This window comes from Pseudophryne corroboree, chromosome 1, assembly GCF_028390025.1.
Source record: "Pseudophryne corroboree isolate aPseCor3 chromosome 1, aPseCor3.hap2, whole genome shotgun sequence".
NCBI lineage: Eukaryota > Metazoa > Chordata > Amphibia > Anura > Myobatrachidae > Pseudophryne > Pseudophryne corroboree.
In genome coordinates, this window is record NC_086444.1 from 885,039,907 (window position 1) to 885,055,220 (window position 15,314).

Genomic DNA, 15,314 nt, shown 5'->3' on the forward strand with positions numbered 1-15,314 from the left:
ATCAGCCGATGCATCTGAAGATGCGATCCCGACCACTTTTCCAAGAGGTCCCACTGAAAAGTTCTTGCATGGAACCTGCCGAATGGAATTGCTTCGTAAGAAGCTACCATTTTTCCCAGGACTCGTATGCAGTGATGCACCGATACCTGTTTTGGTTTCAGGAGGTCTCTGACTAGAGATGACAGCTCCTTGCGGGAGAAACTTTTTTCTGTTCTGTGTCCAGAACCATCCCCAGGAACAGTAGGCGTGTGGTAGGAACCAGCTGTGACTTTGGAATGTTTAGAATCCATCCGTGCTGTTGTAGCACTTCCCGAGATAGTGCTACTCCGACCAACAACTGTTCCTTGGACCTCGCCTTTATAAGGAGATCGTCCAAGTACGGGATAATTAAAACTCCCTTTTTTCGAAGGAGTATCATCATTTCTGCCATTACATTGGTAAAGACCCTCGGTGCCGTGGACAGTCCAAACGGCAGTGTTTGGAATTGGTAATGGCAATCCTGTACCACAAATCTGAGGTACTCCTGGTGAGGAAGGTAAATGGGGACATCCAGGTAAGCATCCTTGATGTCCAGGGATACCATGTAATCCCCCTCCTCCAGGCTTGCAATAACCGCCCTGAGCGATTCCATCTTGAACTTGAATTTTTTTTATGTACGTGTTCAAGGACTTCAAATTTAAAATGGGTCGCACCGAACCGTCCGGTTTCAGTACCACAAACAGAGTGGAATAGTAACCCCGTCCTTGTTGAAGTAGGGGCACCTTGACTATCACCTGCTGGAAATACAGCTTGTGAATTGCCTCTAGCACAGCCTCCCTGCCCGAGGGAGTTGTCGGCAAGGCAGATTTGAGGAAACGGCGGGGGGGAGACGCCTCGAATTCCAGCTTGTACCCCTGAGATACTACCTGAAGGATCCAGGGATCCACCTGTGAACGAGCCCACTGATCGCTGAAATTTTTGAGGCGGCCCCCCACCGTACCTGGCTCCGCCTGTGGAGCCCAACCGTCATGCGGCGGACTTAGAAGAAGCGGGGGAAGACTTTTGTTCCTGGGAACCTGCTGTTTGTTGCAGCTTTTTTCCCCTACCTCTGCCTCTGGACAGAAAGGACCCGCCTTTTCCCCACCTGTTTTTCTGGGGTCGAAAGGACTGTACCTGATAATACGGCGCTTTCTTAGGCTGTGAGGGAACATGGGGCAAAAATGCTGACTTCCCAGCTGTTGCTGTGGAAACTAGGTCTGAGAAACCATCCCCGAATAACTCCTCACCCTTATAAGGCAAAACTTCCATGTGCCTTTTCGAATCTGCATCCCCTGTCCACTGCCGAGTCCATAAGCCTCTCCTAGCAGATGGACAGTGCACTTATTTTTGATGCCAGCCGGCAGATCTCCCTCTGTGCATCTCTCATGTATAAGACTGAGTCTTTTATATGTTCTACGGTTAGCAGAATAGTGTCCCTGTCTAGGGTGTCAATATTTTCCGACAGGGAATCTGACCACGCAGCTGCAGCACTGCACATCCATGCCGAAGCAATCGCTGGTCTCAATATAATGCCTGAGTGTGTATATACAGACTTCATGATCGCCTCCTGCTTTCTATCAGCAGGCTCCTTTAGGGCGGCCGTATCCGGAGACGGTAGTGCCACCTTTTTTGACAAACGCGTGAGCGCTTTATCCACCCTAGGAGGGGTTTCCCAACGTGCCCTATCCTCTGGCGGGAAAGGGAACGCCATTAGTAACTTTTTAGAGATTACCAATCTTTTATCGGGGAAAGCCCACGCTTCTTCACACACTTCATTTAATTCTTCTGATGCGGGAAAAACTACGGGTAGTTTTTTCTCCCCAAACATAATACCCTTTTTAGTGGTACCTGGGTTTATATCAGAAATGTGTAACACCTCTTTCATTGCCTCAATCATGCAACGAATGGCCTTAGTGGACATTAGATTAGACTCATCGTCGTCGTCGACACTGGTATCAGTATCCGTGTCGACATCTGCGTCTGCCATCTGAGGTAGCGGGCGTTTTAGAGCCCCTGATGGCCTTTGAGACGCCTGGGCAGGCACGAGCTGAGAAGCCGGCTGTCCCGCATTTGGCATGTCGTCAAATTTTGTGTGTAAGGAGCCGACACTTGCACGTAATTCCTTCCATAAGACCATCCACTCAGGTGTCTGCCCCGCAGGGGGTGACATCACTTCTATAGGCATCTGCTCCGCCTCCACATAATTTTCCTCATCAAACATGTCGACACAGCCGTACCGACACACCGCACACACACAGGGAATGCTCTAACAGAGGACAGGGCCCCACAAAAGCCCTTTGGGGAGACAGAGTGAGAGTATGCCAGCACACACCAGAGCGCTATATAATGCAGGGACTAACTGAATTATGTCCCCTATAGCTGCTATTCTATTTACTGCGCCTAAATTTAGTGCCCCCCCTCTCTTTTTTACCCTTTTCTGTAGTGCAGACTGCAGGGGAGAGCCAGGGAGCTTCCTTCCAGCGGAGTTGTGAGGGAGAAATGGCGCCAGTGTGCTGAGGGAGATAGCTCCGCCCCTTTTTCGGCTGACCTTTCTCCCGCTTTTTAATGGATTCTGGCAGGGGTATTTATCACATATATAGCCTCTGGGGCTATATATTGTGATATATTTGCCAGCCAAGGTGTTTTTATTGCTGCTCAGGGTGCCCCCCCCCCCAGCGCCCTGCACCCTCAGTGACCGGAGTGTGAAGTGTGTATGAGGAGCAATGGCGCACAGCTGCAGTGCTGTGCGCTACCTTGGTGAAGACTGATGTCTTCTGCCGCCGATTTTCCGGACCTCTTCTTGCTTCTGGCTCTGTTAGGGGGACGGCGGTGCGGCTCCGGGAACGAACACCAAGGCCAGTTCCATGCGGTCGATCCCTCTGGAGCTAATGGTGTCCAGTAGCCTAAGAAGCCCAAGCTAGCTGCAAGCAGGTAGGTTCGCTTCTTCTCCCCTTAGTCCCTCGATGCAGTGAGCCTGTTGCCAGCAGGTCTCACTGTAAAATAAAAAACCTAAAATAAACTTTCTTTCTAGGAGCTCAGGAGAGCCCCTAGTGTGCATCCAGCTCGGCCGGGCACAGAAATCTTAACTGAGGTCTGGAGGAGGGGCGTAGAGGGAGGAGCCAGTGCACACCAGATAGTACCTAATCTTTCTTTTAGAGTGCCCAGTCTCCTGCGGAGCCCGTCTATTCCCCATGGTCCTTACGGAGTTCCCAGCATCCACTAGGACGTCAGAGAAAAGTATTTAGATTGAGGTCATTGCAGGGACAATAGCATAGTTTAGTCTAGAAACAAAACAGCAGGTTGATTTAGTTACAGAATAAATGCTCACACATGAAACGTTTTGGGGCTTTGTGCTTATGCAGAGTATTCTAATCAGACTGTTTCCCCTACAAATAAAACGCTAACGTACCTCAGGCAAAGCTCGTAGATAAATAATTCCATCCAGTTCAAGATCACCGCCAAACTGACAATTCATCCACTCATGCCAATCCTGATAAACAGTCCATTCTGTTTCATTCATGCACTCTGCCTCATACAAGTTGGAAGCAAAAATATATCTGGGGCAGAAAAAAATAAAACAAATAAAATGGCAAAGCATTAAACAATTCTTTCAAATACATTAATACTAAGGAGGCATCAGATTACCCACGGTAAAACATCAGGAGAAGAAATAGGCTATCCAATTAGATAGCCCGTAAAAAAATAAATTAAATCGCAAGAAAAACAAATACACAAGTTCAATGAAACCTGTGTGTTTGACAGCTGTGGCCCCATTTTTTTTAGGATAATATGGTTGCTTTGGATCGGGGAGGATTGGGGGGGGGGGAGGAGATCTTGTTTCATCGACAAGCTGCAGCTCTCACTGGCTAATTGGATAGCCCCTAGCAAAGCAATGACCGCGGGTAATTGGATACCCAAGCCCGTATATTTTACACATATACGGTACATACAGTGTTTTGCAAAAGTATTCTGATACTTAAACAAATGACTGAACAACAGATCTAACATTAGGGAGGGAATTGATCAATGTTCAGAGAGAGAGATAAAGTACTAGCTAATCAGCTTCTACCTTATGTTTTACAGGCTGTGTTTGAAAATGACAGAAGATGAATGTGAGAGATAAAGTACCAACCAATGTTATCTCTTACCAAGCTTTGATAAATGCATAAGTCATTTATACAGAAGTAAATTTGGAGTTTCTGCTTTGTAATGAAAATATCAAAGAACATAATCCCTGTAGGAGTGGAGAATTGGTAACATGTATGAATATTTGTACATGACACTATTTATTGTGTGATAAATGCATTGTTCAGACTACTTTATACGTACACAGCATGTACAGGGGGCGTTACATGTGCAAGCGAACCTACAAATTACCTATCACTGTAGACAGAGCGTTCAAAAAATAGCACAGGCTTTTCTGCTTCTTTCAATTTCCCTCCAAAAGCTTTCAGCTGGGCCCGAATACGGCTGAGACAAGCGTAGGATTGGAAGGTAAATGACCAGCGATCAGGCTTCTCATACATCATCTGGAGGAGATTGCCCCCACTTTTCTGAGATGTGGTTAACTCCTGTTTGCGTAGAAATGGCGAGAGAAAACACTTAAAACGATCTACTGGTTATTGCGGTAAAGATTTCTCAAAGAAATAAAAAGCAAATTAAGTACAGTACACAGGTGTATACTTGCCCAGCACCCGTGCTCTCCCTACATTTTCATGCACTCAAGTACGGTGCATCAAGGGGTGATTACAGCTAGAATTTGCTGACCTCACACAAAGTGGAGTATGGTGTTGCATAGAGGAAGTGTGCTAATGTTTAGTTTGTACAGCAAGGTCTGCAGACCCTTCACAGCTCCAATCAGGCGATACCTTAGAACAGAGATTTTCAACTTTTTACAACTGGCGGCACACTGAACAAGATTTAAATATTGCCAAGGCACATTCAAATATAATGGTGATGCATGGTGCAGTTGCATGTCCTAGGACAGTGATGGCTAACCTTGACACTCCAGCTGTTGTTGAACTACACATCCCAGCATGCCCTGCATCAGTTTTAGCATGGCCAAACAAAACTGTAGCAGGGCATGCTGGGATACGTAGTTCAACAACAGCGAGATTGTCAAGGTTAGCCATCACTGTCCTAGGATGTCATGTCGCAGCTTCTCCATAGGTAACGCCTGAGCCACATCTGAGAAAGCCAGAAGAGCCCAACACTGCACGGGCCCAAAATTAGAACTGGCTCTGCAACCACTAAACCCACCAGTATTGATCGTTCCAGGGCCTCAGTAGCAGCAAAACACTGACAGGCCTGGCTGTGCTTCTATGGCGGCACACCTGGAGACTGCTCAGGGTATACTGGTGTGCCACGGCGCATTGGTTGAAAAACACTGCCTTAGATTAAATGTGTCACACACACACTCATTTATCAGCTCAGCTTTCTGTCATCATGTATCAATTCAGTGTGAAAAACAGTATTGCTAACGGAATAGATTCAAGTGCTTTTAGGTTTTTTATGGTGTTTAAACTTCGTAGAAATACAATTTTTCATTTTTGGACGCTGCAGATAGTTTTACTAGCACTTAGAGAATATCTAATGAGGCCTATTCCTAACTTTGTTTTCCCCACACCAAAGTGGCCATTCCCGATATTAATGTGGTGTAGACAAGAGGAATAACTTTAGCACAGTATTACCCACCACTTACGCATACTCATTTGCTGATAATGAGGCTAGAGCAGGGGCGTAAATATAGGAGAGAATAGTAGACAGTCGCTTATGGGCACCTGCTCTGAACAGGACACAGCAACCTCCTCCATTGCTCCAGGTCCTGATTTATGCACCCCAGAGAATGAATAAGCAGCTAGCATGTGCCACAACCCTCCCTTTGTCTGGGTGCTGTTGGGGTGGTGGAAATGAATATGGATGGTGGCTCCTCACAGCCATACAGGGGATGTAGCCACAGAGTAGTAAAGGACCCTGGTGCCGGGTCCCTCTAACAAGCCAGGGTGCAGGTAAGTATTACACCTAACCACCCCATCTTGCTGCTCTTTTTTTTTTTTGTTAATCTTTAAATTAAGTAAAAAATTCTGGCATCTAGTGTCTTGGAGGTGAACTGCATGTAATCCCGATCATCCCTTTCTGTGATCATCCTTTTAGTACATCCCTGGAGAGAGTGTGTGTCCAGGTGCAGTCAGGACTGGGCGTAGGTAGTTAAGGGAGAGAGTGCGCAGGGGGAGAACCAACAACTATTTCACCTCTCGGCTCCTAGTGTGAACGTATGCCCTAGGCTAGAGTGCATGGGAAGTGATGGAGGGGGCTCATCTGTACAGGGTTCCTGTGCTGAGAGGAAGAGAAAAATACACATTTTATATTTTGAAACAGGGGAGATTACGCCTAGGTACAGTACCTGGAACTGGTCCTGGCAGCTCTGCACATTGCACCACCTCGCTATTGGCTCAGGAACAACCTCCCAGTTCTCATCGCATCTCTTTAGAAGATTCACAAAGGTGGACTTACCGGCGGCTGTGAAAGGAAGACCGTTTGTACATGAAGGTGCCAGGACTAAAATCCAGGTGATGCCAAAGCGTACAGGAGCCGGCCTGCCGGCACTAGTGTCCCCTGCAGGTCCCGACAATAGTGGCCGCGAGCGGGAAGCAGCTGCTGTGTGGAGGGGACACCAGTGATCAGAAGCCAGCCCCTGGCGGGAAGACATATTCCGCAATGCATGCTGCCAGTGCTACGGGCACAGAGCCCAGCACCTGTATGCCAGCCGCCCACACGCCGGCCAGGAGGGAGAAGACCCGGCCCCTCGTCTTACCTATGTTTCCCTCCACAGATATCCGCTTCACTTTGTTTCTCCTACCCGGAGACGAGTTCGACGAGGAGGGTGATGGCGGGAGATCAGCGCAGCTTCTCTTCGGTGGGGTGGCCATGGCTGCAGGAGAGGAACAGGGCAGTGCGGCTGACGGTCTACGGGTTGCAGGCGAGGCACAGGACAGTAGGGCAGTGAGGCTGACGGTCTCCGGGTTGCTGGGGAGGCACAGGGCAGTGAGGCTGACGGTCTCGTGAGGATGACGGTCTCCGGGTTGCTGGGGAGGCACAGGGCAATGAGGATGACGGTCTCCGGGTTGCTGGGGAGGCACAGGGCAATGAGGATGACGGTCTCCGGGTTGCTGGGAAGGCACAGGGCAGTGAGAATGACGGTCTCCGGGCTGCTGGGGAGGCACAGGGCAATGAGGATGACGGTCTCCGGGTTGCTGGGGAGGCACAGGGCAGTGAGAATGACGGTCTCCGGGCTGCTGGGGAGGCACAGGGCAATGAGGATGACGGTCTCCGGGTTGCTGGGAAGGCACAGGGCAGTGAGAATGACGGTCTCCGGGCTGCTGGGGAGGCACAGGGCAATGAGGATGACGGTCTCCGGGTTGCTGGGGAGGCACAGGGCAGTGAGGATGACGGGCTGCTGGGTGACAAGGGGCAATAGAGCTGCTGTCAATTTCTCTCCCGCTCGCTGTAGGTTTGTGTTTTCCCGCTCGCGATACAACAGGGTGTCGCCGAGTGACGTCATTCTTCATGAAAACCAATGAGACGCGGCGGCTGGCTGCCATGGGTGACGTCACACAAGTCTGTCAGTGTCTCTGTGTGGACGAGGCTGAAGTTAACTTATTCGGCCAGCTTCTTATTCCCTTCTTTTTCGAGCTCCAGCTTCTTATTCCCTTCTTTTTCGAGCTCCAGCTTCTTATTCAAAGAATTGAGTTTTGCAAGGGTTATCTAGTCTTAAGTCATACATTTGACACCTGAAATCAACAGAGGGTGGTCACTTGCATATGACCCACTTGTATTTTGCCTGGCCCAACGCTGAAAATACAGTGGCAAATTGGCCATGAAATACAGTGGCAAAGTGGGCACACACCATTTCTCTTACGTCCTAGAGGATGCTAGGGGTCCACATTAGTACCATGGGGTATAGACGGGTCCATTAGGAGCCATGGGCACTTTAAGAGTTTAATAGTGTGGGCTGGCTCCTCCCTCTATGCCCCTCCTACCAGACCCAGTTTAGAAGATGTGTCCGGTGGAGCTGGTCACAGCTAGGGGAGCTCCATAGGAGTTTTTCTAGTTTTATTATTTTTATTAGAGTTAGGCACAGGGAGGCTGCTGGCAACAGCCTCCCTGCTTCGTGGGACTTAGGTGGGAGTACTGTCCAACCCTCTGAGGTTAAAGGCCACTAGCTCCGCTGACAGGACACTGAGCTCCTGAGGGTGTCGATTGCAAGCCCCCGAGGCGACCGCTCGCTCCCGCAGCACTGCCACCACCCCCTAACAGAGCCAGAAGACATCGGTGGTGAGTTGGACACCGGCGCCCCGACAAGCAGGGATCCGGTGAGAATGGTGGCATCAGGGTGGGAGTGCAGCGCTGAGGCTGCGATCCGGAGGGCTCAGAGGTACAGTGTGCGGCGCTGTGAGGGGCGCCCTGGGCCAGCGCACACACCCTTACACTGGTCACTTTTGCTATCAGGGACATATGTACTGCTGCTAGCGCCATTACCTCAGGCCAGTATAATCTGTATAAGTGCGGGAAGATGCGCCATTTTAGGGGGCGGAGCTTCTCAGAGCGGATCCACACTCACTAGCGCCATTTTATCCCTGCAGATCACACTACAGAGATGCTGACGGAGCACTGACCCTCCACATAACTCCAGCTGTCCTGTGCAGTATACCAGGGGGTTATAGAAGGGGGGGGGGGGGGGGAGTGTTTATTCACATTACTGTGTAGTCTATTAAGGTTGCACAGTCAGCGCCAGGCATTTATTATATAACTGTCGACAGGGGGGGGTTTGTGGGCTGGCTCCATAACTCTGTGTCTCTCTGAAGGTACTTTGGGGAAACTGTGTCTGACATTTTCCTATGTGTGTGTGTCTGCTATATATCCAGTGTTCGCAAAAACGCGCTATAGCGCGTTTTTAACCCGGTATTGATATTCAGGGACTCACTTTTCCAACATGAGTGAGTCCTCTGGGACGCGCTCCGCTGCAGCCTATCCCTAGCCTGGCAGATTGATTGGCGTAGCGGCCCGGCGGCAGGCTTTAAAAACAGGAGGTGGAGCCTTGCCAGTCCGGACCTGACAGCGCAGCTCTGTGGCAGCTCTCCGCGATTTGGTGAGTTGTTCCATCCTGTGTGACAGTGAGTAACCCGCGGCTGGGGAGGGGGTTTGGCTTCTGAGTGCTGCCAGTGGTCCGTGGCCAGGGAGAGGGGGGTCGGGTGCTCCGTGATCTCACGGTAGAGCTTTTGATTTGAGCTGTCTACAAGTGGCGTGGGGAGAGGGGGGCTGTTCCCGCGGTGGGCGCTGGTTCAGGGACGGCATTACAATGAGTCTCACTGACTCATTAAATGCCGCCACCAGCGCTGCGCCTGTTCGCCCGCCCACCGCCAGTGTCCCCAGAGCCTGTGTATTAAGATGGCCACTGCACAGCCAGTCACTCGGGTCCTGTCTCCCGGCCAGTAAAGGGTCCGCTCTCCTCCTCCTCCCCCCAGACTCAAATGCTGCCTGTGCCTTACCTATTTTACTATTCTAAACTCCCCTTCTATTGCTGCTGACACGGACACCGGGCTGGAAGGGGAGGACTGGGGCCGCTCTCTCAGCCCTTGCCTACTTCTATTACACCCCTGTCCTGACCGTCCCCGGCGCCAAAAGTCCTTCGGAGGAATGTGCAGAGGCACTGGCAGCCATGTCCATGCACAGTAGCAGCCCCTGATTATATACACCACTGACTTCAAGCAATGCTACAGTAGTACAAGCCCCTCTCTTGTTCACTCCCTTTCCTCTGCCTCCATCTATCCCCTCTCTGTCTCCCCCTCTCTCTTTCCTCGTCTCCACCTCTATCCATCTCCCCCTCTCTCTTTCTCCGTCTCCCCCCTTTCTCTGTCCATCTCCCCCCTCTCTCGCTTTGTCCATCTCGTTCCCTCTCTGTCCGTCTCGTTCCCTCTCTCTCTCTCTGTCCGTCTCGTTCCCTCTCTCTCTCTCTGTCCGTCTCGTTCCCTCTCTCTCTCTCTCTGTCTTGCCCCCCCTCTCTCTCTCCGTCTTGTTCCCTCTCTCTCTCTGTCTCGCCCCCCCCCTCTCTCTCTCTCCGTCTTGTTCCCTCTCTGTCCGTCTCGTTCCCTCTCTCTCTCTGTCCGTCTCGTTCCCTCTCTCTGTCCGTCTCGTTCCCTCTCTCTCTCTCTCTCTCTCTCTGTCCGTCCCGCCCCCTCTCTCTGTCAGTCTCTGTCTCTTCCTCTCTGTCACCCCGCTCTCTGTCCGTCTCCCCCCTCTCAGTCAGTCTCTCTCTTCCCCCTACACCTGCCCTCTCTCTTCCCACTACACCTCCCTCTCTCTTCCCACTACACCCACCTCACTCTCTTCCCACTACACCCAGTGATTGCAAAATATGCGCTATAACGCGTTTTTATGCACTACAAGCAGAGAGTTCTCTAAGTGACCAGTGCTTCTCTGCTAATAATACTGTTTCAGTGCCTCTCTCACCATCAAATCACCACCGGTAGCTTCTCCCTGTCCAATCGCGCTGCCCACAGCTTCTCCCCTTACAAAGTGTATAACGTGCTCTGCCTGGCTCAGTGTGTATAGGTGGTTCTACCTTGCGCAATGTGTATAACTTGCTCTGCCTGGCGCAATGTGTATAACTTGCTCTGCCTGGTGCAATGTGTATAACGTGCTCTGCCTGGCGCAATGTGTATAACGTGCTCTGCCTGGCTCAGTGTGTATAGCTGGTTCTACCTTGTGCAATGTGTATAATGTGCTCTGCCTGGCGCAAAGTGTATAATGTGCTCTGCCTGGCGCAAAGTGTATAATGTGCTCTACCTGGTGCAATGTGTATAATGTGCTCTGCCTGGCGCAGTGTGTATAGGAGGTTCTACCTGGTGCAATGTGTATAAACGGCACTACTGTGTGGTGTAATGTGAATTGGCACTATTATGTGGCCAAGCCCCTTCCCCACAAAGCCGACCCCTTAATTTTTGGTGCGCGCCTTCGCCGCGCACTATCCATGCTTTGGAATATGGGAGGGGGAGCACCAATTCACCTTCTGCCACAAGGGCACCAAAATGTCTAGTTACAGCTCTGGTGCAGGGTGTCCTGTATGCTACACAGCGCAGCAGCATCGTCACCCCCTCCTCCCCCTTGCAACACTTTTGTAGTGTCCAAATCAAGTCCGTGTTTTTATATTTCTCTAACGTCCTAGTGGATGCTGGGGACTCCGTCAGGACCATGGGGAACAGCGGCTCCGCAGGAGACAGGGCACATCTAAAGAAAGCTTTTAGGATCACATGGTGTGTACTGGCTCCTCCCCCCATGACCCTCCTCCAAGCCTCAGTTAGGTTTTTGTGCCCGTCCGAGCAGGGTGCAATCTAGGTGGCTCTCCTAAAGAGCTGCTTAGAAAAAGTTTTTTTAGGTTTTAAATCTCAGTGAGTCCTGCTGGCAACAGGCTCACTGCATCGAGGGACTTAGGGGAGAGATTTTCAACTCACCTGCGTGCAGGATGGATTGGAGTCTTAGGCTACTGGACATAGCTTCAGAGGGAGTCGGAACACAGGTCATCCTGGGGTTCGTACCGGAGCCGCGCCGCCGACCCCCCTTACAGATGCTGAAGATCGGAGGTCCGGAAACAGGCGGCAGAAGACTCTTCAGTCTTCATGAAGGTAGCGCACAGCACGGCAGCTGTGCGCCATTGTTGCTACACACTTCTGACTGACCAGTCACGGAGGGTGCAGGGCGCTGCTGGGGGCGCCCTGGGCAGCAATATTAAATACCTTTAGTGGCAAAGAATACATCACATATAGCCATTAAGGCTATATGTATGTATTTAACCCAGGCCAGATTTCTCAAAACCCGGGAGAAAAGCCCGCCGGAAAAGGGGCGGAGCTTATTCTCCTCAGCACTCAGCGCCATTTTCCTGCTCAGCTCCGCTGTGAGGAAGGCTCCCAGGACTCTCCCCTGCACTGCACTACAGAAACAGGGTAACAAAGAGAAGGGGGGCATAAATTGGCGATATTATATATTAAAAGCGCTTATAACAAAAACAACACCTTTTAGGGTTGTTTATATACATTTATAGCGCTTTTGGTGTGTGCTGGCAAACTCTCCCTCTGTCTCCCCAAAGGGCTAAGGGGGTCCTGTCTTCGATTAGAGCATTCCCTGTGTGGCTGCTGTGTGTCGGTACGTGTGTGTCGACATGTATGAGGACGATGTTGGTGTGGAGGCAGAGCAATTGCCGGTAATGGTGATGTCACCCCCTAGGGAGTCGACACCGGAATGGATGGCTTTAGTTATGGAATTACGTGATAATGTTAGTACATTACAAAAGTCAGTAGACGAAATGAGACGGCCGGAAAACCAGTCAGTACCGGCTCAGGCGTCTCAGACACCGTCAGGGGCTGTAAAACGTCCCTTACCTCAGTCAGTCGACACGGGTACCGACACAGATGAATCTAGTGTCGACGGTGAAGAAACAAACGTATTTTCCAACAGGGCCACACGTTATATGATCACGGCAATGAAGGAGGCTTTGCAGATCTCTGATACTGCTGGTACCTCAAAAAGGGGTATTATGTGGGGGGTGAAAAAACTACCTGTAGCTTTTCCAGAATCAGAGGAATTGAATGACGTGTGTGATGAAGCGTGGGTTAACCCAGATAGAAAACTGCTAATTTCTAAGAAGTTATTGGCATTATACCCTTTCCCACCAGAGGTTAGGACGCGCTGGGAAACACCCCCTACGGAGGATAAGGCGCTCACACGTTTATCAAAGCAAGTGGCGTTGCCGTCTCCTGATACGGCCGCCCTCAAGGATCCAGCGGATAGGAGGCTGGAAACTAACCTGAAAAGTATATACACTTATACTGCGACCGGCAATAGCCTCAGCCTGGATGTGCAGTGCTGGGGTAGTGTGGTTGGATTCCCTGACTGAAAATATTGATACCCTGGATAGGGACAGTATTTTATTGACTCTAGAGCAATTAAAGGATGCGTTTCTTTATATGCGAGATGCTCAGAGGGATATTTGTACTCTAGCATCAAGAGTAAGTGCGATGTCCATATCTGCCAGAAGAAGTTTATGGACGCGACAGTGGTCAGGTGATGCGGATTCCAAAAGGCATATGGAAGTGTTGCCATATAAAGGAGAGGAATTATTTGGGGTCGGTCTATCGGATCTGGTGGCCACGGCAACTGCCGGCAAATCCACTTTTTTACCTCAGACCCCCTCCCAACAGAAAAAGACACCGTCTTTTCAGCCGCAGTCCTTTCGCTCCTATAAAAACAAGCGAGCAAAAGGACAGTCTTATCTGCCGCGAGGCAGAGGAAAGGGTAAGAGAGGGCAGCAAGCAGCCCCTGCCCAGGACCAGAAGCCCGCCCCGGGTTCTACAAAGCCATCAGCATGACGCTGGGGCTTTACAAGCGGACTCAGGAGCGGTGGGGGGTCGACTAAAGATTTTCAGCAATCAGTGGGCTCGCTCACAGGTGGACCCGTGGATCCTGCAGATAGTATCTCAGGGTTACATGTTGGAGTTCGAAAGGTCTCCCCCTCGCCGGTTCCTAAAGTCTGCTTTACCAACGTCTCCCTCAGAAAGGACGACGGTATTGGAAGCCATTCACAAGCTGTATTCTCAGCAGGTGATAGTCAAGGTACCCCTCCTACAACAGGGAAAGGGGTATTATTCCACACTATTTGTGGTACCGAAGCCGGACGGTTCGGTAAGACCTATTCTAAATCTGAAATCCTTGAACCTGTACATACAGAAATTCAAGTTCAAGATGGAGTCACTCAGAGCAGTGATAGCGAATCTGGAAGAAGGGGACTTCATGGTGTCCCTGGACATAAAAGATGCTTATCTGCATGTCCCAATTTACCCCTCACACCAAGGGTATCTCAGGTTCGTGATACAAGACTGTCATTATCAGTTTCAAACGCTGCCGTTTGGTTTGTCCACGGCCCCTCGGGTCTTTACCAAGGTAATGACCGAAATGATGGTTCTTCTACGAAGAAAAGGCGTATTAATTATCCCTTACTTGGACGATCTCCTGATAAGGGCAAAGTCCAGAGAACAGCTGGAAGTCGGTGTAGCACTAACCCAAGTAGTGCTTCAGCAACACGGGTGGATTCTGAATCTTCCAAAATCTCAATTGACCCCGACAACACGTCTGCTGTTCCTGGGAATGATTCTGGACACGGTTCAGAAAAAGGTGTTTCTTCCGGAGGAGAAAGCAAGGGAGTTATCCGAACTGGTCAGGAACCTCCTAAAACCAGGAACTGTGTCAGTACATCAATGCACAAGAGTCCTGGGAAAGATGGTGGCTTCTTACGAAGCAATTCCATTCGGCAGATTCCATGCACGAACATTTCAGTGGGATCTGCTGGACAAATGGTCCGGATCGCATCTGCACATGCATCAGCGGATAACACTGTCACCAAGATCAAGGTTGTCTCTCCTGTGGTGGTTGCAGAGTGCCCATCTGTTAGAGGGCCGCAGGTTCGGCATACAGGACTGGGTCCTGGTGACTACGGATGCCAGCCTACGGGGCTGGGGAGCAGTCACACAGGGAAGAAACTTCCAGGGTGTATGGTCAGACCTGGAGACGTCTCTTCACATAAATATACTGGAGCTAAGAGCGATATACAATGCTCTAAGCTTGTCAAAACCGCTGCTTCAGGGTCAGCCGGTGTTGATCCAGTCGGACAACATCACGGCAGTCGCCCACGTAAACAGACAAGGCGGCACGAGAAGCAGAAGAGCAATGACAGAAGCTGCAAGGATTCTTCGCTGGGCGGAAAATCATGTCATAGCACTGTCAGCAGTGTTCATCCCGGGAGTGGACAACTGGGAAGCAGACTTCCTCAGCAGACACGACCTTCACCCGGGAGAGTGGGGACTTCATCCGGAAGTTTTCCACATGATTGTGAACCGTTGGGAAAAACCAAAGGTGGATATGATGGCGTCTCGCCTCAACAAAAAACTGGACAGATATTGCGCCAGGTCAAGAGACCCTCAGGCAATAGCTGTGGACGCTCTGGTAACACCATGGGTGTACCAGTCAGTGTATGTGTTTCCTCCTCTGCCTCTCATACCAAAGGTACTGAGAATTATTCGGAAAAGGGGAGTAAGAACAATACTAGTGGCTCCGGATTGGCCAAGAAGAACTTGGTATCCGGAACTTCAAGAGATGCTCACGGAGGATCCGTGGCCTCTACCTCTAAGAAGGGATCTGCTTCAGCAGGGACCTTGTATGTTCCAAGACTTACCGCGACTGCGTTTGAC

At 50.5% G+C, this 15,314-nt stretch overlaps 1 protein-coding gene across 2 annotated transcripts in view; it reads right to left on the reverse strand.

The window, feature by feature from the left end:
• The window catches only part of DCK (deoxycytidine kinase), a 63,155-nt gene extending 55,587 nt beyond the window's left edge, over window positions 1-7,568 (reverse strand). The window contains exons 1-4 of one of the 2 annotated variants that reach the window (XM_063920114.1): window positions 6,833-7,568; window positions 6,422-6,537; window positions 4,396-4,589; window positions 3,428-3,575 (exon numbers count right to left, since the gene is read on the reverse strand). In XM_063920114.1, coding sequence (XP_063776184.1) covers window positions 3,428-3,575; window positions 4,396-4,589; window positions 6,422-6,537; window positions 6,833-6,947 — 573 coding nt within the window. In that variant the 5' untranslated portion in view covers window positions 6,948-7,568. Of the gene's footprint in view, window positions 1-3,427; window positions 3,576-4,395; window positions 4,590-5,798; window positions 6,027-6,421; window positions 6,538-6,832 lie in introns of those variants that run through there. The other variant, XM_063920115.1, reaches the window with a different exon arrangement.
• Between the last annotated feature and the right edge of the window lie 7,746 nt (window positions 7,569-15,314).